The sequence below is a fragment of the Podarcis erhardii genome, assembly GCF_964252035.2.
Source record: "Podarcis erhardii genome assembly, chromosome: 5".
In the NCBI taxonomy this organism is placed as follows: Eukaryota; Metazoa; Chordata; class Lepidosauria; order Squamata; family Lacertidae; genus Podarcis; species Podarcis erhardii.
The window spans coordinates 66,791,852-66,817,025 of NC_138509.1; the positions used below are offsets into that span (position 1 = coordinate 66,791,852).

A 25,174-nucleotide genomic window follows, 5' to 3' on the forward strand; every position below is an offset into this window, starting at 1 on the left:
GAAAGGAGATTGCTAGCCGCTTTGAGACTCCTTAGGGTAGTGATAAAGCGGGATATCAAATCCAAATCCAAATCCAAACTCTCTAGTTGTGATTCTTGCATTGGACAGGGTTGGAATAGAAGACCTTTGGTGTCCCTTCCAGCTCTACGATTCTGTGGTATAAAAATTGTTGAACTAAATAAATAACAAATGTTTCAAAGTCATTAGTCTAGTCCCTTTTTTATATCTTTAGTCCTCTTGTGTTTCATTGCGGTTGTTTCCTCCTGCTCTTTACATTAATATGCCCAGTGGGGCTTCCTGACTTCGCTGCATTCAATATTATTAAAGGTAATGTTTAACATTGCTAAATTGGAAGTTGACATTTTTTCTCTTTAAATTTTGTGGCTGTTAAGTAACTCTCTCCCTGCAAGGGCATTTCTGATGGATTCAGATATGCGGTTAGCTTTGGGCAAACTGTGCTGAAAATGAAACTTTCCACAAGCTTTTCTTATTATCATAAAAGAAGACTGTCAGGCAAGTAGCTAACCAGAAGGCTCTGTGTGTGGCAGAGAGAGAGAGAGAAGGTATGTGAATGTATCACAGAAAACTGAAAACACATGGGCAACACATAGGTATTCTCTCAAAAGAAAATAGATTTTGTAATGGTTATGTCCGTACAGTGGGGAAAGACTGACAAAGAATGGTAAGGAAGCTGATGAACAAAAACCAACACAGATATTTTGAATCATTAACAACCAGGATAAATGTTCTTTAAAGGAATAATAGCAAGCATGTATCGCTGGTTTCAACGGCCTCAGTCCAATATACCTGAAGGAGCGTCTCCACCCTGATCATTCTGCCCGGACACTGAGGTCCAGTGCCGAGGGCCTTCTGGTGGTTCCCTCGCTGAGAGAAGCCAAGTTACAGGGAACCAGGCAGAGGGCCTTCTCGGTAGTGGCGCCCGCCCTGTGGAACGCCCTCCCATTAGATGTCAAAGAGAGAAACAACTACCAGACTTTTAGAAGACATCTGAAGGCAGCCTTGTTTAGGGAAGCTTTTAATGTTTAATAGGTTATTGTATTTTAATATTTTGTTGGAAGCCACCCAGAGTGGCTGGGGAAACCCAGCCAGATGGGCAGGGTATAAATATTATTATTATTATTATTATTATTATTATTATTATTATTATTATTATTATTTCACTGTGAATATTGTATAGTTCATAGTACTTTAGATCATGGGTCAGCAAACTAAGGCTCGTGGGCCAAATCAGGCCCAATAGCCTTCTAGATCTGGCCTGCGGACGGTCCGGGAATCCAGGCAGCGTGCAATGGGTTTTGCGACTCATCCAGGCTTGGGGGACAAAAGTGAGGTGGGTGGCTGCTTAAGACAAGCCCCTTCTCTGTCCGTCACGCGCACGCAGCAATCTTTTCTTCCGGGGTGGGGAAGAGGGAAAAGGAGCCACAGTTCAGATTTCCACCATGGAGCTGCCGGCAACTGACCTTAGGAAGGGGCTCCTCAGGAGAGACGCTCGCCGGTGTCTGTGGCGGCGCTGCTCCCTGCCAAAGGAAGCGGGGAGCGCCTGGGCGGCTGCACTTCAAAATAGTTCTGCATTCTGGTGGGGAGGCCACTTGTTAGCTACACAGTGAGAGCCATGGAAAGGTAAATAGCCGCCGCCGCTTCGTCTTACCTCATGCAGAAAAAAGAACATTTTTGCTTGAGTGGCGTCGGCCTGACTTAGCGTGGCCAACAGCTTTTCCCTTCACCCACACATGAGCACACGCTCTCCTGGGCTGACAGGAATGGTGCACTTACCTCAGCCCCCCACCTTACAAGAGAAATAACAACTATCAATGCCTAAAACACAAAGGAAGCAGCATGGGTGTATGAGGAAACACACCCCTCCCCCCAAAAAAATCACATTTGGGCAACGTTGGGGTTGGTCCCAGGGACGCGGGTGGCACTGTGGGTAAAACTCAGTGCCTAGGACTTGCCGATCGCATGGTCGGAGGTTCGAATCCCCGCGGCGGGGTGCGCTCCCGTCGTTCGGTCCCAGCGCCTGAAAACCTAGCAGTTCGAAAGCACCATCGGGTGCAAGTAGATAAATAGGGACCGCTTACCAGCGGGAAGGTAAACGGAGTTCCGTGTGCTGCGCTGGCTCGCCAGATGCAGCTTGCCACACTGGCCACGTGACCTGGAAGTGTCTGCGGACAGCGCTGGCTCCCAGCCTATAGAGTGAGATGAGCGCACAACCCTAGAGTCTGGCAAGACTGGCCCAAACGGGCAGGGGTACCTTTTACTGGGGTTGGTCCCAATAAGGTTTTTTGACAAAAATGTGGGTCATAATCATGGCAACATATATTCCGGCCTCCCACAAGGTCTGAGGGACAGTGGACTGGCCCCCTGCTGAAAAAGTTTGCTGACCCCTGCTTTAGATTGTTTGATCAGAATATATATATGCCGTCTGATTTCAGCACAAAAGAAATAAAAACATAGAACTGTGGGTGAGCAGGATTTTTATTTGTAATTCAGTAACATTTTTGGTGTTCCAAATATTCTGTTGCAAACCTTCATTTTTATTTAAGTGCTAATGACATCCTGTGCATATGCTAAGGTGCAGAAGCCACACGTAACTCATTAAAGAAACAGGAATATGTATTAAAATATATCTGAGAAAGCAATGCAGATCTAATGAGAAATCACTCTGAAAGCCACATCATGATAATATTGTCAAGCATTAGTTGCTTCTATTTGTGCAGAACAATACTTATATGGCTGCACCTCATTACTGAATTTCTATTGCTTTATGCTCCTCTCTTTGAAGCTTATTGTTTGCTCTATTTGTCAGTATAAATGTAAGTAAATAACACCCATTTCTAAAGGAAGAGGTTTGAGCAAGTGTCTTTGATGAATACAGGCAGATTCCAGAATCACACATGCATGTATATCACTTGCTTTCTCTATATTTTATTAACATGCTCTTGATGTTGAACAGCTGAATGTGTGAACTGACTCTATTGAAACGCACTGTGGTGAAGAAGGGATATCAGTGGGTTGTATCTGTGATGGCTTATTCATATGGACAAGTCACCACTGGATGTTCAAGCAGTGGACATGCATGTGTGAACCACCTTTGAATCCATCTAAATTCAATTTGCTGTGTTTCCTTGCGTTGACAAGTAGACTACAAGGAAAATCCAAACAATTATTGGCTATTTTCCCCCTCTCTCCCACCCCTGATATTCTATTGTCCATTATCCAAGTTTGGGTAGAGCAAGAATCCCATGAAAGTAGAATCATTAACATTATCAGCATAGATACCATTGTCTGTTTCATCTCCATATACTTGGAGCCAGACTTCATCCCCATATTCCAGACGGAGCAAGACAGAACCAGATGCTTGGTCAACGTCGTCCTTCTGGTACTTGTCATAAGTGATGATGACCGCCGTGTCCTTCTTGAACAAGCTAACTTTTACATCTGCCACGTACACGGTGAGATGATATGCAAAATAGTAGACTCCGGGAAAGATGCACCGGAATTTCCCTGTCGTTACGTCATAGTGATTTTGCTCATTGTAGAATATCTTCGTAAACCTGATCGGAAGATTGGCATAAGGGACTCTGGCTGTTAGACCAACACTGAAGGCAGATTGATACCTGGAGGCAGTTTCACCCTTTTCCCCTTTCAGTCCTGGGCTTCCTGGTGCCCCTTGAGGGCCTGCAACACCAGCTGATCCTAAAATTCCACTGTCCCCTTTGAGGCCTGGTACACCTACCAAGAAAATGGATTTTTTGTTAGAGTGGAGCATCCCCAGGAGGTTTCACCCAAACATCCTCAGCTGAAAAGATTATTTCAGCCTCACTTTCCTTCACAAGAACAAAATTCTGAGTCAACTTATTTGTGTGGGCAGCTCATGTCTACGAAAGTAATTCCCAGCTTTATTAGGTCTGCTTTCGTTCTAGTAAACTCCAGAGCTACGGATTTTCCTCCTCTAAAAACTATGTGCGTGTTATGGTTGGGTGCGTGTTATAGAGCGAAAAATACGGTATTTTATTTATGGGACATCTAAGCTTTTGCACCATTACGACATGTGGGCTTGTGGGAATGAGCATGCTAGCTATGCCCTTGGTTGCCATTCAGTTATCTTCCACAGGTCAGCCCTAGGGGTCTGGAAACCCTAATTGAGACCATGGCATTAAGGAAGGGGGTTCAATTTACCACTCCCCCGATTGCCCCCAGTCTGTCCTCAACTAGTCATGAGCAAATATTTTTGTTTCTCATTTTGCCTTCCTACCAACTGGCAGGGAGAGGGCTTGAATCTCCAGATGGGTGACAGCACCTTTAAATGTAAAGGTAAAGGTAAAGGGACCCCTGACCCTTAGGTCCAGTCGTGGACGACTCTGGGGTTGCGGCGCTCATCTTGCTTTACTGACCGAGGGAGCTTGTGATGCCCTGGAAACATGTGGAAAGACATTAGGGTATAAATATTGATGTAAGTAAACCCAGGGCTTTTTTCCCAGCTGGGACTCACCGGAACTCAGTTCTGGCACCTCTCAGGTGGGTGGCTATTCTAAGAGAATGAGGGAGGCGCTCATGGTGAGTTCCAGCACGTTTTTCTAGAAAAATAGCACAGAGTAAAACTGCTCCCACCATTCTTCCTTATGCTGTGGCATAAGTACCATACTTTTCCATGTATAACACACCCCCTATTTTGGGGGACTCAAAATTAAGAAAATGGGGGGGAATTGCCCAGAGTTGTTGAGATTTGGGGGGGGGGTATAACGAAAATCACTCACCCGCCTAACAATGCTGCCAATCGCATGCATCGCAGTAGCCAAAAATCCTCTGCCGGCGTACCGTCAGCAGCTGCCAATTGACAGCACAATCAGGTGCTCGCAGCAGCAACCAATCCCCTCCCCCACTCTGCACAATCCATGTATAAGACGACCCCCACTTTTTGAGACTATTTTCTCAGAAACAAGCCTCGTCTTATACACGGAAAAGTACTGTATTTAAATCCATTAAAAATCCAGGTGGCCACTGGACAAAGTGTGGCCTCACAAGACCCTCAAACATTCTTTCAGTGTTCAAATGAATGTCCTAACCCTAATCATTATCAGCTAATAAACATGGCCCATGGTCAAAGGTCAGATGGAGCCTCATGTACCCACTTCTGTCTGCAGAAGAGATCCGTGGCTCAGCTAGTCATAAACAAGTATTTCATAAAATTTATATACCACAATATTTTTTTAAAAAAAACACCCCACCAAGACCTCAAACCCTTTATTATCATTTACAGTAATGTTTATTTACTGTAAATTTATTTACTGTTTATTTACAGTAATGTTTATTTAATAAACAGCAGCTGGGGTGGGTTTACAATGGGGGAAAGGATTTGGGAGGAAAGTGTAAAGACACCCTTCCAGAGCACCATGTCCGTCATTTTCAAAGTGCCCCCCTTAAGCTAATTATCAGAAAAGGGGGGAGAGAGATTCTAATCACAGATCCCCTAACTCACTGCTACTTTGGTCCTGAATATGTCCCTGGGTGCTTATTGGTTACAGATTCTTCTGCTGTGCTCTTTTTATGCTTTGGTAGTGTTGGTTGTTATTCTGTTCAGTAGTTTTATCTACTGTTATCTACAGCATTTATGTAAAAAATGCACCTTTGGTGTCCTGAAGAGGATTGAATGGCTCGACATCATGTTTAAAAATAAATGACGGAATAAATAAAGAGAAGGAAACGCAATCGTCACATTATGTCTGCAGTGACATGTTTTTTCTTTCTTCCTCTTGTACTTTCATGTGTCATCTGGCCTGCATGGTGATGTGTGAAGCTTTGATCTCAGTCCTGCCAATTGATTAGATTTAAACCCATTAAAGCTCGCGGGGGCCCTTGTGGGAATCGCTGGCTTGAATAGAACGGAGGGCTGAAAGCGCTCACCTTGATCTCCTTTCTCTCCCTTTTCCCCGTCCTTTCCATCCCTTCCATCTCTCCCTGGAGTTCCGTGGTGACCTGGGTATCCTGGTGCTCCTGACATCCAGTTGGCACAGACTCCCCTGGGTGGCTGTTGAGGGTCTTCTTCAGCAACCACTTCAAGGTAACAGCAAAGTTTCAGCACAAGCACCAGCGAGCAAAAGAGGAGGCTTGATCCTCGCTTCATGTTGCACCTGGAAATAATGAGGAACTGCCTAAGGAACAGGAGTAGTAATAAGAAACAGTGGGAAACCTGCAACTAATGGGGATCACAGTCCTAGGCACTCCAGTGGCTCCTCTACTTCAAAGTTTACCACTCCATCACTGGGTGTAAGGACCTGGGGTGGGGTGAGTTTACACTGGGGAAAAGTGGGCAACTGCACATCTCTGAGGGAAAGGAAAATCTGGGACCAAAAGGCTTATGTGAGTAGCTGCCTGACCTTTCAATCCACAGGGAAAACACTGGAGTCAGACAAGGGACAAACTAAAGACAAAACCAGCTTGGCTCACACAGGACTATCACGATGACTGAGTCTCAGAGATAGCATGAGATTTATGTGTCCACCCACCAAATGTAAGTTGTATAATTTAGGGTACAATCCTGCACTTGGTCCAGTATATCTGAAGGAGCATCTCCACCCCCATCGTTCTACCTGGACACTGAGGTCCAGTGCCAAGGGCCTTCTGGCGGTTCCCTCACTGCGAGAAGCCAAGTTACAGGGAACCAGGCAAAGGGCCTTCTCGGTAGTGGCACCCACCCTGTGGAACGCCCTCCCACCAGATGTCAAAGAGAAGAACAACTACCAGACTTTTAGAAGACATCTGAAGGCAGCCCTCTTTAGGGAAGCTTTTAATGTTTGATGCATTACTGTATTTTAATATTTTGTTGGAAGCCACCCAGAGTGGCTAGGGAAGCCCAGCCAGATGGGCAGGGTATAAATAATAAATTTTATTTTTATTATTATTGTTATTAGTATTATTTATTATCTGCCACCGGATTTGGCAGAAGTCCATATCAGCTGACAAAATGCCAGGTTCATCACCACTAAGACAGATATGCTGGTGGAATACTAAATATAAGCTGGTGGAACATAACACTGGAGTGCCAGAGAGTACATGATAAGTCAGATGGGGAGAATGAGGGGCATCTAGGCCTGCTGGACCTGGGATGCTACCAAGCAGAGCAGGGGTGGGAAATCTTTTTAATCTGGCAGACCTTTTTATTATCTCCCCCACACCCTTGAGCCAACTTTGACAGGTGAGTTGTCTCACTCAGCTGCTGAAGTTGGTCTGCAGGGGTGAGGAAAAGCAATGCTCAAGCCGACCTTGAAAACACACACATCCTGTCACATACTTCAACTGATGCATAGGGAGTTCAGTCTTGCTCTATGCATGGTTTTACGGCACTGGTAGGCTCAAACCAAGCAGGACTGAACTCCCTGCACATTAGCAGGAACCGGCAGGCATGGTTGAATACATCAGTCAGGTGGGAAAGAGGTTGATCCTGCTTTTCACAGGGTGCAGGTAAACCAGCCAGTTTTCAGCATCTGAACCAAGGAGGGATGAACTCATGAGCTGCTGCATGTGTGTGTGTTTTCAATCCTGCTTTCTGCAGTTTTCAGACTTGCCATCCAGTCCCGCTTGGGAACTTGCTGCCATGCTGGGACAAAGCAGAATTGGACCCCTTTGGCCTCAGCTAGACAGAAGTGGGTTATTCCCACCCAGTTCCTTCTCCTATATACAGGCTCTCTTTTTGATCAGGGAGCTCCATCCTTGTGAGTCTCCTGCTTTTTGTGCCTGTCCTGCCTCCCATGCCTTTATTCCTGAGCCTCTTGTTCCCTGTGAGGAAGCCCCTCTCAACCACAATGGAGTGACCACTCTGGAGAAGCCAAACTCCCAGCTTCCTCTGCTGCAGAGCTGCTGCTTCTGCCTTTGCTGTCGCCATCTCTCTTCCTAATCCTCCCTGCTGTCAGGGACCCTGCTCCTGCCTCAGAGAGCTTTGGCAGTGTTTGCCTTCTGCTCCTCCACAAAATGCAGAAGAAAGTCACATGAAATGAAGATCACTGAACCAGAAGATCAAGCACCAGTTCTGTAACTGCAATCAGCAGAAGACTCAAGGCACAGTTTGAAGCTGTAGCGTTAAGGAAGATCCTCCACAAACAGAAGCATCTAATGCTAGGCAGAGGGAGGCAGCTGGTTTGGGGTATCATGAAAGGGCAGCAAGCTGTTAGTTGTTTTCCCATTTTTATTGGCAGGGTGGGGGAGAGGCGCTTGTGGGATTTCCTGCTGCCAGTTCCAAAAAAAACCCTAACTGGTCACTTGCATATTATCTACCTTGACTTGGGGTGCAAGGTGTATTTGCTGTTCTGCCCCAGAGAGCAAAATGCCCTCAGGAGACCCCAGGAACTCTATTCTAATTCAATTCTGCCCCGTGCATGTTTTCTCAGAAGTTCCACTTTGGTAGATGGCACTTACTTCCAGGTAAGTGTGTACAGAGTTGCATCTTGACTAATATATGCTTCTGTACTGTTTTTGCAGACAGGGGCCAAAGTGACTTGACGATTGGATTTGAAGAACATATGTTTTATAGCCTAAAGAGGCATTATGTGAATCACACTATGACAAGCCAATAGTTCTGGACGAGGATGAAACAATGAAATGACCTCTAGATTCCAGAAACATTATCTTCAAAGTATGTGTGGCAGAGAAAACTTGGCAGATAGTGGGGTACATATCTGGGCATGTCGTGCTTGTACCACTTCAGTGTCCTTATCGCTACATAACTCAGGGAAATACATTTAGGTTCCAGCACTCAGAACAGACATATCTTGATTGTAGTTGCTATATTTTCTGACTACCGCCTTGTATGATTTTGACGCTGCTTTTAATGTACGCCTCTGTTGCAAAATGCAATGCAATTCAATAACATTTTGCATCTCAAACTGCTTGACATTTAGCTGAGCTGCGGTGGAGAAAGTTCTTGCACTCAGCCATGTGATCAACATGGAAGGACACTCCACCCACCATTCCAATACCTCTTTGTAAAAACAAACAAACAAACAAACAAACAAACAAACAAACAAACAAACAAAAAACACTACACTAAAATGGGATTTTGGTACCCATAAAATTAAATGCATTTGTAGAATGCTCCTGGTCACATACAGCAGTCCCAAAACCAGCTCCTATACAACCAAATAATTCTGATCAAGGAAACTTGTAAATGCCCACTTTTCCTGATAGGAAGACAAAATGCAAAACAGTATCAAAATATTGGAGAGGAACTGAAGACCTACTTATGTGTAAAAATGCATAGGATTGGGTTGATGGCTGCATTTCTATGCTCACTTACCTGGGAGTAACTCAATGAATTATATTATTATCTAAGTAAATATGCATAGGCTTGGGCTGTATAGAAAATTTGCAGAGTGAGTGCAACATAACTGTGGGTTTGAAGTCTACTTTAAAGTACTACATTAGTTGCATTAGTGCTGCTGTATAATAGTGTAGATTATATACTGTAGTATTTATCTTGATCTTCCAGGACAAAAACAAGCCTGATCTTTGAAAATTAATATTCATACATTTCTGGACTTTTGAATTATCATTGGCACTAGGCTAAGATAATGTATTCTGTTCCAAAACAATATTGTGGAGCTGTGGAATGATGAGGCTGCAATCTTAAAGCCACTTAGTACTATATCTTTGTGCAAAAGAAAGATCTATTATGTCTGAATATTCTTTTAAAAATTGCCATCTTCATTTAGATTATTCAGTGTGACACAATCATTGTGCTGGACTGTCTGCAGAACTAGAATGTATTAGTATAGTGAAATCTAAAGTGCTCAGGTAAGTGATCTATGCATTGTACACTCCTTAGAATGGCTAAAAACTCTCATCAGGCATTCTCACCTGAGGCACTCCAAATTTGTTAATTAGTTAGCATAACATATGTCACCTGTTTGGCTCAATATTGTAGTCTAGCAAGAAAGGCAGGTAACTCTAATTAAGCATTGTGCTTATATAATATACGACATCTCTTTCTCCTTTTCCTTCTCTAGATAATACCCTTTAATGTAAGTCCCACTGAACTCAATCAGACTTGAATAAACTTGCATAGGGATTGCACTGTTAACTACACTGGCAGACAATCATGAAGAATCTAAGTTAGTAACCAATAGAAGGTAGAAAGATTTCAAATTTCTTGCTACAATAATTTTCTTATCAAGAGTTTTTCTCATTTCTGCACTAACTTTGAATCCATTCGTGACTGCTAATTCAAGCACTCCTGGGGCATGGAACAATGCTGTTAACTGAGAGCGAGCAATTCTGTAGCTAACTTTCCTAAATAACTGGTTCCCAAATAAAAATACAAGTGTGGAGTTTCTTTAAAAAATGAATTATGTATTTGAATGGTGTAGTATAATGCTCTAACAAAAAAAAATAGGCTCTTACCAGTTGTTCTTTGTATGATGTCCTAAGTTGCTTGCAGTCACTTCAGAAATGCAGCAGAAAGAATGGCTGGGTCTCTCAATCACTTATCACAAAGAGACATGTGGAGCTGTCAGTTATGATGCTGTCCTTTCTATTTGCTACTGAGCATGCTAATTTAATTCTATGCACTTTCTATCATTTTCCTGTTTCATTTTTAATTTGGGATAATTTTAATTGTGTTCGATTTTTAGAGAAACATATTTTAAAAGGAACCAGATGGCTTGCTTGAGAATTGTCAAACCAATGATAATTAGATTATGTGTTACCAGAGGAATATGCAGCACACACACACACATACAGAGAGAGAGAGAGAGAGAGAGAGAGGGAGGGAGGGAGTAGTCTTTTACTCAATTTCCTTGGGGATAGTCCCATTGAATTCAAAGGGAGTTTCTTCTGACTCTGAGCAGTCATGTTTTGCTATTAAATAAGTGGTTTAGCAGTGCAATCCTATATAAGTCTACTCAGCATTTGGTCCCACTGAGTTCAAAAGTGCTTACTTCCAGGGAAGTGGGTATAGGGTTAAAAGAAGCAGTCTTTTAATTCTATATTTGGTTTTGACTCTTTGTTTCTTTGAGTATGGAACTAGCTATCTAGCTATTTATCTAAATAAATAAATAAATACCTATTTAGGGGAAGGAAGAGTTCTGTGCTTTTCTAGTTAGACCCCCTTTTTAAAAGGAAATAAGTAACTTTATTAAGTATGTAATTTACTATCATTTATTAGTTATATGAATCAATTGCTCTGCAGGCACTTTCTGTCTGCCTGAGTCATGCAGCAGCCAGAAAGATTGCCAGATTGATTTGCACTGACAAGTGGACAGGTAGCCTTCTCCTGCAAGATTATAGACCCTTGCTAATGACATGAAATATAATGTCTCCCAACCCCTTATAACATTTCAGGTGCTCACCCCTTGGGTACTTGTCAAATCGCCAGATACACATTTGGTATTTAATGTTTGATAGCACTGCTGTTGTTGTAAGGTTTTTGTACTGTGTTCTTTTGCAGGGAATTTGTAACCATACAAACATTTCACTTTTTGACATTTGCATATTTTATATGTACCTGCTTGCCCATTAGTACAGCTCCTGATGCAGCCAGTCCCCCCCAGTCCCAGTGACAAAGGGAAAATATGATGTGCATGGTACAATGAGTTATATTTGGCTGCACGATATGAAAGCACTTCAAACTGCCTGCTGACAAGCAAGAAATCTCTCGGTCAAATTAGAACAGTGGTGTCAGGTGTTAAGATCCCATTGTCAGGCTCCTGCTCTTTCTGCAGCAAGAAGGTTTGACTCTGGTGCATTCTTTAAATGCAGTCTTGTTCATAGGGGTCTGAATTATTGGGGGAAAGTTGGGGAAGGGGCCTCATTTTAAAAACAAAGGTGGCAGGCAGGCATCATCCACAAGAAATCTACAAGCCACACCAGCTGACACCAACCATTTTTTTCCAAAATTACACAGGTAACCAGGCAGACCTGTGACAAATGCAGAGGCAGGTACATTTGAGGTTCCCAGGGCAATGCAGATAAGTAAGTCCTAGAGCAACACCACTGGTGGGAACCAGTCAAAATACAGCTGATCTTGTCACCCATTCATCCTCCCATTGCTCAAGAGGTCATTCTTTTGAGATGGTAAATACCTTCCTTCTTGAATCCAGGTCCCAGACCTACCCTATTCATGCACAAAATATGCCCTTAAGACAGGATTTGTAAGTGAAAAGAACAATTGGGAGTGGTTTTTCCCCAAGGTATTTCCTTCTGCTAAAGCTATGGTTTTCCCAGTAGTGATGTATGGAAGTGAGAGCTGGACCATAAAGAAGGCTGATTGCCAAAGCATTGATGCTTTTGAATTATAGTGCTGGAGGAGACTCTTGAGAGTCCCATGGACTGCAAGAAGATCAGACCTATCCATTCTGAAGGAAATCAGCCCTGAGTGCTCACTGGAAGGACAGATCCTGAATCTGAGGTTCCAATACTTCTCATGAGGTGGCCAAGAGAAGAGAAGACTCCCTGGAAAAGACCCTGAAGTTGGGAAAGATGGAGGGCACAAGGAGAAGGGGACGACAGAGGACGAGATGGTTGGACAGTGTTCTCAAAGCTACCAGCATGAGTTTGACCAAACTGCGGGAGGCAGTGGAAGATAGGAGTGCCTGGCGTGCTCTGGTCCATGGGGTCACGAAGAGTCGGATACGACTAAATGACTAAACAACAACATTTCATTCTGCAGAGGAATATTTGGCATCATTAAGAGTCTCTAGATGGCTTCAGGATAGCTCTCTTGTACTATTCCAGACATGTGGTTTATATACTGTACGTGTGTTTACCTTGTCTCCTTATGAACATTCTGTTACCATAAAGAAGCAATGCAGCAGCAAGCGGCAGCTTTGTCAGCTGCAGGTGGCTGGAAAGCCAGACAGGATGTTGATGTTTGTGACTGTTACCATGGCAAGAAAGGGGCAGTCCATTCACCGTACTGAGCACCGGATGTTAGCTCAATGTGTGTCATCTGACCTGTACAGGATGTACATGGGTGGAGTTATATTCTCTCTGCTGATGTTGTAAAAGTGAGCAGACATGTTTATCTGTATGGCTGCAAAAGACAGAAATAAAAGCATGTAGATACATTTCTGTCTGTCTGATTCCCCTCCCTGGGGATAGCAGGGAGGAGAGTGAAGCAGTGGTGTGTTTTTCTCACGTCTGGGAAAAATCGCCGATTACAGACCTCGCCTGTTTTCCTGCCAGGAGTCGCAGGAGGGAGGTCAGTAAGGAATTCAGCCGGTGCCTGAAGAGTGGCACATTCCTCTGACCGAGGCAGAATTCCAACACATTCATGTTATTTATGACATCTTAGAATTATTATAACAATAAGTGTCCATTGATTAGCAAGTTGCAGGTATTTGCATTTTGCCTTTCTACCAGAAAAAGTGGCCATTTACATGTTTTCTTGATCAGAATTATTTAGTTGCATAGGAGCTGGTTTTGGGACTATATGACCAGGAGAATTCTACAAATGCATTTAATTTTATGGGTACCAAAATCCCATTTTGGTGCAGGGTTGTTGTTTTTTTACAAAGAGGTATTAGAATAGTAGTCAAAGAAGGTGGGTTGACTACATGGCTGGGTGCAATAACTTTCCTTGCAGCAGCTCAGCAAAATGTCAAGCAGTTTGAGATGCAAAATGTTATTGCATTCAGAAGTTGTTGTTTTTTTAAGACCTGCTTAGCTTTTGAAATCATGGCTATTTCTGATTATAAGTATTATGTAGTCAGTATTATGAGGATCAGTCACTTGTCAGTTCCCTTTTAATTGTTATTTTTAAAAAAGGATCTTTGTCCAGATTTTCACTTTGGGGGATATGGCAACCCTATGTGAAAGGAACAGTGGGGAACTAGATTCTCTCCCGCATTCCTGAACCTTTCAAGGTATGCTTACTGTATTAGGGATACTTTGGATTCTAATCTGTTGTAGTGATTGTATGAACCAGCAGGTGGCAGTTAGTGCACGCAAATGCAAGGGGCAATCTAGTCTATGTAATTTATAATTAAGTTTCTCTCTCTCTCTCTCTCTCTCTCTCTCTCTCTCTCTCTCTCACACACACACACACACACACACACACACACACACAACTCCCTCTATACAGAGCAATGCAGTAGGCAAGGCTTCTCTGGTACTGGAAATCCTTCACCTGTTACATTTCTGTGTGTCAGTCAGGTGATCTGGTATAGGAGCAGCATCAGTAAAACAAACACACACCCCAAGCCTAATTTATAAAATGTGTCATCTTATAATGGATAGCCATTTCAGAACATAAGAAGGGACGTGTTGGATCAGACCAAAGGTCCAAAGTAGCCCATCTTATTTCCTGCATTGGCTAGCTGAGTCCTTCTGGGAAGCCCACCAGTAAGATAGGAAAGCAGCAGCCTTCATTGTTTGGTAGCAAGTATTCAGGGATGTGGGTGGTGCTGTGGGTTAAACCACAGAGCCTAGAACTTGCCGATCAGAAGGTTGGCAGTTCAAATCCCTGCTATGGGGTGAGCTCCCGTTGCTCGGTCCCTGCTCCTGCCAACCTAGCAGTTCGAAAGCACGTCAAGTGCAAGTAGATAAATAGGTACCGCTCCGGCAGGAAGGTAAACGGCATTTCCATGCACTGCTCTGGTTTTGCCAGAAGCGGCTTAGTCATGCTGGCCATATGACCCGGAAGCTGTACCTCCCTCGGCCAATAAAGTGAGATGAGCGCCGCAACCCGAGAGTCGGCCACGACTGGACCTAATGGTCAGGGGTTCCCCCCCCCCTCTTTACCTTTACCATTATTCAGGGACAAAGTACCTCTGAACCTGAATGTCTTCAGTTCATTTGTCTAATTCCAAACTCCACAAGCATTTCTGGATATTCTGGGAAAATGACATCCAGAAATAATATCAAAATATACTGGAAAAGCTGGAAAAGCATTATTCAGTGTTATTAAGTCCCAAGTGTTATTAAGGCCCGAGACTACAAAGAACTCATCTTAACCAGATTAATGGGCAACAAAATGACAAATGAGGGTCAACGCGATTAATAGTGGAAAGGAATCAGTGCTGGTTCTGCAGTTCCACCATTTACAGGAATCTACCCCTTGATTCTGCTACCTGTGTGGGTGTAACCAGAACAGAAGCAGCTCCTACTAATTTACTTGGCTCTTACCAGTGGGGACTATCATCTCTCCCCCCACCTCCCCAGGAATGCCCCTGGATATGACACTACACTATGGTGAAGCAATATTCCCAGGGGGCATTATGTCCTAGGAATCTGGCCAGCAGACTGCTAAGAGCAGCCAAGTTGCTACTCGAAGTGGCAGCAGGACTTTTCCTTTTTGTGAGAGAAAGAAAAACCTTCAGCCATCTCTTGTTTGAAGGTAAGACACCTCCCCGGTTATTACAATTTGCCCCCAACCAAAAGAACTTTGCAAGCGGGAATGGCCCTGCAAAAGTGGTGGTGGAGTCAAGATATTTGGCTCAGCTTTAATTAGTCCCCTGCATAATGGTGTACTTTTCATGTTTTGAATGTTTAGATTAATAAAATAAAATAAAATAAAATAAAAATACTGCAATTGTTTGTATTTGGGGGTCTAATGTCTTTGGAAGTACAGGGTGCTTATAAGTTCCACAACCAGTTTGTGTTATTTATCTTCCTGAGAGAAGGGAGATCACTCACTTGTGCTCATTCAGGTTGCCTTAGCATTGCTCAACCATAGGAACCAGTTCCAACCTGCATGGGCAAAAGCCAGATCTCTGGTTTTGCCCTTTTGTTTCTGCTGCGCAGGCATAAATAGGATCCTTCATTATTCTGCAGAAATACAGTAACTGTTCTGCGTGCTGTGCACGTTTTTGCCACTTGCCCAAGACAGTTGCTGCGTCAAGGCAGCTACTCTTTCCCTCAAGAAATTGCTGCTTTTCAGCCAGTCCCTAGGGACCAGGCTAGATATCCCCTCTATACATGGTTTTTGTTATGTAATAAGCTGGGGGGGGGAGGAGGAATGCCAAATAGCCTCTGATGTCGACTGAGGTGGGTGGGGAGGGGAAGTTTAACATTTTCTTCCCCTTTCACAGCCCCAACAAAAACCCACCCCTCTGAGATGCTATTTGCATTTCAGTGGAAACCTCCATGGATGGAATTTTGGGGAGACGCTGACATAAAAGCTCTATTTATGTGTTTGAAATCATGTTTGTGGGTGTGAAGTGTGTAGGGAGTGGGGTCGCCACCCATCCTGTAAAAAACAGGACCACCCTGTTTTGGGACAAAAATGTCCCCTGTTCTGTTTGGACTTCAAACGGGAGACCTTTTCTTTTGTATTTGAGCTCGGCAAACCCAAAATGGCGGTTGTGTCATTGTTGGTGCGGCTGATGAGGAGCTTGGCCCAGCATGAGTGACAATAGAGAGAAGAGAAAAGACCTCCTCTCCCTCCCTCGTACCTCCTTCCTTCCTCCTCACTGGCGCTCCTCCTTAGTCACTACCCACCGGTCAAGAATGGTGCGGGTCTGCTGCTACTTAGCCGCTTCCACCACCCCAACCTGACCTCTCCACCTCCTTCCTCCTCCATGCTCAAGTCTTTTCCTATGCCTGCATGGGCAAGAGGCTAGAGCTGTGGTTCAAGTTGCCCATGGGAGCTGGCCATCTGCCCCTGGCTCCTGATGTAAGTCAAGAGAAAGAGAGGGGCCAGGGTGGTGAGAGAGGTGGAAGGCCAAACCCGAGGAACCCCCCCCCTCCACAAAGGGGGGGGAGGATTTGGTGTCATGAGAGTGTGTGTGCCCCCCAATCCTCACCCCCAACCTGCCCTGTGTTTTGCCTGACCAAAGTGACTGCAGGCATGGTACCCCATCCATTCTTGTCCTTGCCTGCTTTCCCTGCGCACTTTATGCCCATATGCATTTTTCCTGAATGGATGAGAAGGCAGTAGATGCACAACAGGCACCAGCTTCAGTGGTTTAAAGGGGAATTAGACAAACCTATGGAGGACAGATCTTTCAGTGGCTGCTAGCAGTGATGTTTAGGCCAGTTAAAGCAGTTGTTGGGAAGCAATGAGGGGAGAGGACTGGAGGCATCTGGTTGGCTAATGGAGGTAGTCAGATGATAGAGGGACTGTCTGCAGAGTTCCTCTTATGTTCTTAAAATTGAATATTTGATGGCTACATCAGAGAGAGAGGAGGAAATAGTAGAGAGTAAGAAATGAAAGCAATGGAGGCATTTTCTGCCTTGGAATCCTAGCCCAGAGTGGCTGGGGAAACCCAGTCAGATGGTGTTATGTACTAAGCTCAGATCCTAGAACAATAGGCAAGTAGGATCCTAGAATGCAACAACTGACTGGCTTGCAGGAAAAGACCAGTCGGGTTCCAGGAGGGAAGCAGAATAAGCCAATCAGATGGAACTCATTGTGTAAATAAGGTATATAAAAGCCTGAGGTTTGGGGGGGCAATTCAATCACTGTTTTACAAGCTGCAATAAAGAGCATGAAATCACTACAGGACTCCCGAGTATATTTCAGATGGGCAGGGTACAAATAATGGTTTATGGCAGGTATTATAGAAAAATAGATGTCCATTGCCTAGCATGCATTTAACATTTCCCCAAAAAGCTCAAAGCAACTTTGCATTATCTTAGTAACCCTTACAACAGGCTGTAAGAAAGGCTAATGCCATGAGATTGTGGTCTGAGGACTTCTCAGCACAGGCCCTAGCTATCTACTACTATACATCTGCTCTCCAAACAGTACATTATACATTTATAATATAATCAATGAAAGTTGCAGCTCCACTAAGTGCAACATGGAGGGATGGAGTGTTCTTGGATAGGAAAGCTTCTTTTATGCCACTTGGTAGGAAACAGAAGCCAGCCTGTGCTGGCTCGTATGTTGGAAAGGTGCAATATATCTCTGGATGGACTAAAAAAAGACTCGGCTGCTGAATTACCGTATTTTTCGCTCTATAACACGCACCAGACCATAACACGCACCTAGTTTTTAGAGGAGGAAAACAAGAAAAAAAAAATCTAAATGAAATAGTGGATATATGCTTTTTGTGGTTCATGCTGTGGCGACAGACATGTGATCTGACAGTGAGTTTGGAGTAGCCCAATGCAAAAAACCTGAGGATCCATGTGGATCCATGTTTTGTAACCACGGAGGAGGGAAGGAAGGGGAACTATGGATCCTCTGCTCACGACCGCAGCAGATCCCCCCCGCCACCCGCAGGCATTCGCTCCATAACATGCACAGACATTTCCCCTTACTTTCTAGGAGGAAAAAAGTGAGTGTTATGGTGCAAAAAAATATGGTAATTTAGGTACATCAGCAGTCAGATCAGGTATCTTCAATATAAGTTTAGGGGGTAGTTGGGAAATTTGGAAGGGTTTGGGTAGCTGGGAAATAAAATATGAAAGCAAGTAGGTCATTTTTCTGTGTGCAAACACCAGCGATCTGTACTTGCGTGAATGGGATGAAGGAATTACCCCCAGACACACGAGACACAATTCAAGCTGGCTAGTGATTGTTAGCATTCAAACACTGGCAGAAGCTGAACTGCAAGAAAATTCCTGTTGGAGGAGTACACTTTTTGTGGATGCAATCACACTGGGTTTAAGAAAACAAGAAAATGAATGTTTATTAATAATGGAGAGTGCCTGGTGCTGCCTGATAATTTTTAGAAACAAACAAACAAACATGCTTCTTAAAAGGATAGTGTAAGTTGTGTGTTTGGTCATGTCATGACAATAATTTTGCTTGGACTAGTTGTGAATTCATACTGGGTTGCCATCTTGATTCTAAATGGCGCCTGACGATATATCGAGAAGTGGCTGAGCGTGTGCCAAAATAAAATGAGTGGTGCTATGTTCCAGTCTACCATCTTGAATCATGATGGCACCCGGCATCCAAACATTGATGAAAGCCATTGCCCCCCTACCTAGGAACCCTCATGCCCAATCTGGGGTCACTATCTTCAGAGGCAGCCAAACATATGCCCCCAAATGGGTAACGTTCTTCCAAATTCATGTTTCGGTCCCCCATCTTAAATCAAAATGGCTCCTGGTATCCAAACATTGACAAAGGTCACTTCAGGATCCCTCATGCCAAATTTGATGACATTACATCAAGAGGTACCCAAAGGTCGAAGTAGACCCCCACATGCTAGGAACTTGCAGGAGGAAGGTGACATGTTGTTTGGACCAGGAACCATAGTCTAACAAACTGGCCCATTATGAAGCCATCTTCATAATCCATGGATTGTAGTTGTCCTGCTTTGAAACTGAGCAGAATTTGTTATAAACCACAATACCTTGTCTGGGTGATACAACAGACTTGGAAGAATTGCAGGGCAGACACTGAGTAGGAAAACACAGAAAAGCAAAATCTATCTTGATACTAAAACTTATTAGCTTCTGTTGATCATATCACCTTCTGCTCTGTTAAACACCATTGCCTACAGGTGTCCAGATTTGACAGGAAGAATTTCCATTTATTTCATCTCTGCCCACCCTAAGCAGCACTAAAAGAGAGGACTTCAGGTTCTTGATACAGAGTTTGGTTTGTTGCTACAGAAATTTCCCCTAGTTAATAGGTGCTTTCCCACAGCACCTTGCTGCTTGCCAAAATGGTAGGTGGATAAATGCAAGTTTGAGTGATTATAAGCTTGCATTAGATTTGTATGGGTGTGCCATTAACTACATTTGGGAGGTCTGAATAAATTTATTGATATAACTTGGCTCAGTATTGCAATAAAAACACGTCTTCTTCTTATGTAAAACATTGTTGCAGCGGCACAGTGTGATAGGAATTTTGAGGTCTTAGATATATGTTAAATGTTCATAAGTGTACCAACCAAGCACGTACATAGATCAGCACAGGAAGACTGACCTGGAACCATTTTGATTCCCAAACTGTCCCAAACTGACCAAATGTTTTCTCTGCAAGGTCAAAGGAAAATGGAAAAGCCTCCCCATTGTCTTTTCTTTCACAAATCCTGTCTTAAGGGTATGTCTGTGTTTGAATAGGGTGTGAGCCTGTGACCTGGCCCAGGAACTAGGTATTTATCATTACAAAAGACTGCCCAGGCTCCCCAGGCAATCCAATCAAGTAACCTGCCAGACAGGAGATAAACGACAGGAGAAAAACAACATTCAAATTTCTGTTTTAGACTGCCTTTTCTGTGATGTAGGTATGATGTATCTGGGGGGTGGTCTTAGGTTACACCCCTTCTGTGATGTATGTATGATGTTTCTGGGGGTGGTCTTGATCTACGGGGTGGCAATTTCAAAAGTCCATATAAGGCCTTGCACGCCATTGTTCTGGGTTCTTCCTCCTTTCCTGCGGGTAAGAGGAGCACCCTGTTGCAACAGATCAATAAAGATCAAGCTTACTAGCTGCTTTGCTTCTCAATATTCTCTGGTTGGCCTCTGTTATTTTCTCCTACCAATAGGGAACCTATGTAAGGACTCTGTATGGGCTCTTGGATACCCCATAAGGCAAAGGGGAAATTTTTGTTTACAACAACAGTTAAGGGCTGAAGAAGATATTCTGAGATGGATCCATGATCAGTTAATGGTAGGGTGGGGGGGAGGGATGATGTGCAAAATAAAAGGCACAATTTTGAGCTCAAAATAAGATGTTATAGACTGCCGCTTGCTCAATATTTTCATTATTGGGTTTAGGAAAGGATGCAGGAGTGTGATAGTGAAATCTGCTGATGAGACAATGTTAGGAGGCATTTTCAATAAAGGTAAGGACTGGAAAATTATGCAGGATAGATAGCCTTGTCTTAAGGACTGATATAACAATAATTAACTGGATGGAATTCAGGAGGACAATGAGAGATGACATTTATTGACCTGTGGCTGATTAATAAGTTCTTTTTGTATTTGCCAAATACCTGCTAGGAAATAAACGAATGATAAACTTATGAACCAGCACCGTGGGAGGCAACTGATAAGAAGGTGGATGTGAGGAAGGAATTTTCAAAACAGCTTGACATATCTAATAAATATAGGTTGAAATTAATATTACTATACAATAAATTAGAATGGCCTCCCCTACACTATTGTTTATTAGGAATGAGAAGGGTGAATCCCTCTGAGCTTAGCTGAAAGTCAGGCATAAGAAGAAAAGGGGGGAAACACAAATCTACATTATGATAGGACATTATTATTATTATTAGAATTTATAAACTGTCCTATACGCAGAGGTCTCAGAGCAATTCACAGAAAATATATATAATCAGAATAAAAACAACAACCCAATAACAAACAGACCCCAAGAAAAGAGCCGCATTTTAAAAGGTTATAGGATGTCAAACAGATCAACCAAAGGCCTGGTTAAAAAGGAACATTTTTGCCTGTTACCTAAAGGTGTGTAATGAAGGCACCAGGTGAACTTCCCTGGGGAGAGCGTTCCAGAGATGGTGAGCCACTGCAGAGAAGACCCGTTCTCATGTTACCATCCTCTGGACCTCTCAAGGAGGAGACACATGGAGAAGAGCCTCAGAAGATGATCTCAGGGTCCTGGTAGGTTCATATGGGAAGAGGCAGTCCTTGTGGTATTGCAGTCCTGAGCCGTTTAAGGCTTTGTAGGTCAAAACCAGCACTTTGAATTGGGCCTGGAAACTAACTGGTAGCCAGTTCCTTTTCAAAACTCCATGTCACACAACATTGGCAGCAGGACAGCAGCACACCCTCTCCCCTTCTTCAACATGTGAGCGCTCCACATGGAAGTAACATGTGAACAGAGCTGAAATAAGTAGTTAAATATGAGAGGAGGGAAGTAGAAATATAAGGGAGGGAGGAACATGTGAGCACAGGTCTCATTTCTGTAGGTCCAAACCATGTTGCATGGGATCTCCGAACCAGCTCTGTGTTAGAAGAGATCCTGAAATTTAACCTTCAGTATAAGTAGAACCCCACACAATTTCAAACAAAGCATCCCCATTGTTTCCTATATACAACAGACAAGGCAAAGCAAGTTTTTCCCCCTTGATGGCTTACCAACAATCCTCCAGGGCAGGTCTTCTTGTAGCACAATTGGACTGCAATCTGTAGCCTCTTACCTGAGAGTTAGCCCCACTAAACTTAACGGGAGTTCCTTTTGAGAAGACTTGTAGAGGATTGCATTGTCCTCACAAGCCCAGATGTAGCGATATCCATCTTCATATGCGAAAAACTGGGTTTCTGCCTTAAGAAACTGTGTCATTATGGCTTTCAAACTTGAACTATAGTTTATACACCCCATGGGTTAATGTATCGTTAAAACTTGGCTCTTCATTAGACTTTGAAATGCAAATAATTGTGCAAAGATTTGCCATATCTGCTTGCTGAGTGTCTTCAAATAGATACATGTTTTCCAGAGATAATGGATAATGGATATTAGGTGTACTTGGAATTGTAAAAGAGGTCACACTGTTTCTTTTTCTTCAAGACCTGTAGGCATGTAAATCTCAAAACAAAAACTGAGAAACAATTCATCTACTTGATTAATAATAACTGAAACAAACAAAAATTATTGATTCATTATCTAGGCTGTAACAAAGCAAACTTCCCGGCAAACAATTCATTGAGTCTGAATATTTGTTTTCAGGATGACAAGTTTGCTTATCTACAAAGGGGAAATTTACAAAGAATATGACTCATCCAACTCCTTTAAGTCAGAAGAGTAGCTTTTATACTATTTTGATACATGTTACCATCTACTTAATCAGAAGTTGTTTTTTTCAAATTGGGGGTTCATCTGGACATCCAGGAACTTTAAGATAATAGTGATGAATGGATGGCATAAGATGGATAGAAATAGGTCAGAAAGAATCTGCATCATAACTCCCACTTTCCTTTGGCTTGTAACACCACAGAACACACCAAGGCCACTTACTTGATAAATAAGATTGGTAAATTTCCTCCTCCTCCTCCTCCCCCTTGAAAACAAAAAGAAACTGTTCCTTGCTTCTGTAGTGCAACTCTCTTCCATTTAATTTTGCATTAATGTTCCACATAATGACTGAACACAGGATACATGGCTTCAAGATAGCTCTCATATTGTACTCTTGCATGCCACCCCAATCTCTGAGCAGTGTGAGATTTCAGGGGGTTCAGGGGCTTATCAAGGGTTCGTGTTTCTTTTTGGGAATGACGCGTAGCAGAGAGTGTGGCGTCTTTATGATATGTGGTTTATTTACACATATATACAACTTGATCTTATGGTGGAGGAAGAGTTCACAGCATTAACAGCCAGAAAGGCTCTCTCCTAGCGAGAGCGTTCAGAAATCAAACATCATGCTCTCCTTCTCTGACTTCTAGGTGGCATTACAGCCAACTCCCAATTCTCAACTCTGCCTTTTGTCCTTCTCACTGTTGAAGAGTTGGAGGAGGGACCCTTTCCTTTGTTCTCTTAATGGCCCATTACCTTTCCCTTGTTCTCTCTTAATAGCCGATCACTTTTCATTTGTTTTCTTAATGGCCCATCACCCAGGTGATTACACGAACACAGGAAGCTTCCTGTCTTATATTTTAGCACTTGCTGGTTCCAGGGTTAGAATGCGTCTGGTAACCACAAACTCATAACAGTACTAATGCCCCATCAGTTATTTAATTTGCTAGTTGCTAGAGAGTGCTCAGCTTATTCAGAAAAGTTTTTAGCAGCTTCTTCCTCTAGTTTTCATTCTATCTCTTTAAGGAACTATGCTTAGAGCAGAGCTACAAAGAAGATCGCTTCTTTTACTGGAAAGTAATGGCTTATGGCCACAAATCCCCTTTTGGCTGAGCGGGGAGAACTGCTTATGGTAATTTCATCACTAAGTACCTCACTTTTGTAGCATCTGCATGCAGAGGTTCACTGAAGTTCAGCTATCTTACTTTGTTCCCCATTGCCTAGTTCACGCTGAACAAAAAGCTGTACTTATTTCTGGCAACGAACAAAGGAATCTAAAGGGTGCCACATTTGAAAATAAGAATGTGTTATCCTAATATCCTCTCTTGCAAGGAGAGTCATGGAAAGTTTCCCAAAATCCTAGAGTTGTCTTCAGCATTCTGCTAACCAATCCAGGGCCATGAACAGTCACTCAAGGGAACAGATTCCAAAGATGGCACCAATTTCCTACCACAAGTCTTCATCTGCATTTGACATTTAAAAAATGAATGAGCTCCAGTTTCAGGAATAGACATTAAAGTTTCTATTTAAATAAACCATGGAGGAAACATCCCTCCTCTGCCCCCTGAGATCAAACATTTTATAAGCGGCACCAATGGTCATATAGTGTATTGTTTTAATGGGCTTACAGGGACCGGCATGTCATTACAGGTACTGGGATTCTGGAGGAGGAGCTATCTGTACATCGGCTGGGAAATCATCCAAAATATCCACCTGAATGATCTTGGATGTCCTTTTATGCTGCTTAATTGCCCAACCACTGCAGTTTGCTCAGCTCTCAGATTAAGAGCCAGGAAAGAGATTAAACTGTTTATAGCCTGGTGACCAATTGGGCTACTTTTAGATAACCTTTTGATGTTCTTATTGGCAAGCGAACCCACAGTTTTCTGAGTGTTTGTTCTGATTAAGATACATATATGACATAAACAGCTGGCTCCTGGACACAGAGGTGACACAGAGGTTGGTTACTATTCTACACAGGCTCTTTGGCCTCCTCAGAAATAAAGTTCATTTAACCACTAACTCGGCTCATAGTGAGTTTCTGTGTGATCAGCTGAAGACAAAAGAACCAAATACAATGCACTGCAGCAACCTTGTCTGAAAATTAGCAGAGCATGGACTACAAAGAGTAAATCATCTCTGTTCAAAAGCTGCCAAAGAAGGCAGGAAAGCACTCCTGGCCACTGAAGCCTCCTGTGTCTCTAGTGACAATGCTGCTGGGTAAGCCCTAAGCTAAGACCTGCTCCTTCCAAGAAAATACAGTGGAACCTCTGGTTAAGAACTTAATTCATTCCAGAGGTCCGTTCTTAACCTGAAACTGTTCTTAACCTGAAGCACCACTTTAGCTAATGGGGCCTCCTGATGCTGCCGCACCGCCGGAGCACGATTTCTGTTCTCCTCCTGAAGCAAAGTTCTTAACCTGAGGTAATATTTCTGGGTTAGTGGAGTTTGTAACCTGAAGCGTCTGTAACCCGAGGTACTACTGTACAACCCTGTCCAGCGCAGGCTGTTTCCTAATGTCTCAGAATCGAGAACTTGGAACACATGCCACTTCTGTCTTACTGT

General features: G+C 43.3%; 2 protein-coding genes across 3 annotated transcripts in view; one reads left to right on the top strand and one right to left on the bottom strand.

Annotated features, from left to right (window-relative positions):
• Nucleotides 1–2,478: 2,478 nt before the first annotated feature.
• On the bottom strand, nucleotides 2,479–10,575 carry LOC309342723 (adiponectin-like). 2 transcript variants are annotated; one of them, XM_081863546.1, is made up of 3 exons: nucleotides 10,414–10,575; nucleotides 5,926–6,173; nucleotides 2,479–3,753 (listed from the first exon to the last, which is right to left on the bottom strand). In XM_081863546.1, the coding sequence occupies exons 2-3, from the start codon at nucleotides 6,143–6,145 to the stop codon at nucleotides 3,224–3,226; spliced, it is 750 nt and encodes a 249-aa protein (XP_081719672.1). In that variant the 5' UTR covers nucleotides 6,146–6,173; nucleotides 10,414–10,575; the 3' UTR covers nucleotides 2,479–3,223. The 2 variants fall into 2 exon arrangements, with proteins under 2 accessions (XP_081719672.1, XP_081719671.1); XM_081863545.1 differs by having other exon boundaries at nucleotides 5,926–6,152; nucleotides 10,414–10,573.
• Nucleotides 10,576–15,327: 4,752 nt separating this feature from the next.
• ST6GAL1 (ST6 beta-galactoside alpha-2,6-sialyltransferase 1) overlaps nucleotides 15,328–25,174 on the top strand; it is a 128,692-nt gene continuing 118,845 nt past the window's right edge. The window contains exon 1 of the mRNA XM_081861611.1: nucleotides 15,328–15,346. The gene's annotated coding sequence lies outside the window, so the exon portion shown is untranslated. The remainder of the gene's footprint in view (nucleotides 15,347–25,174) is intronic.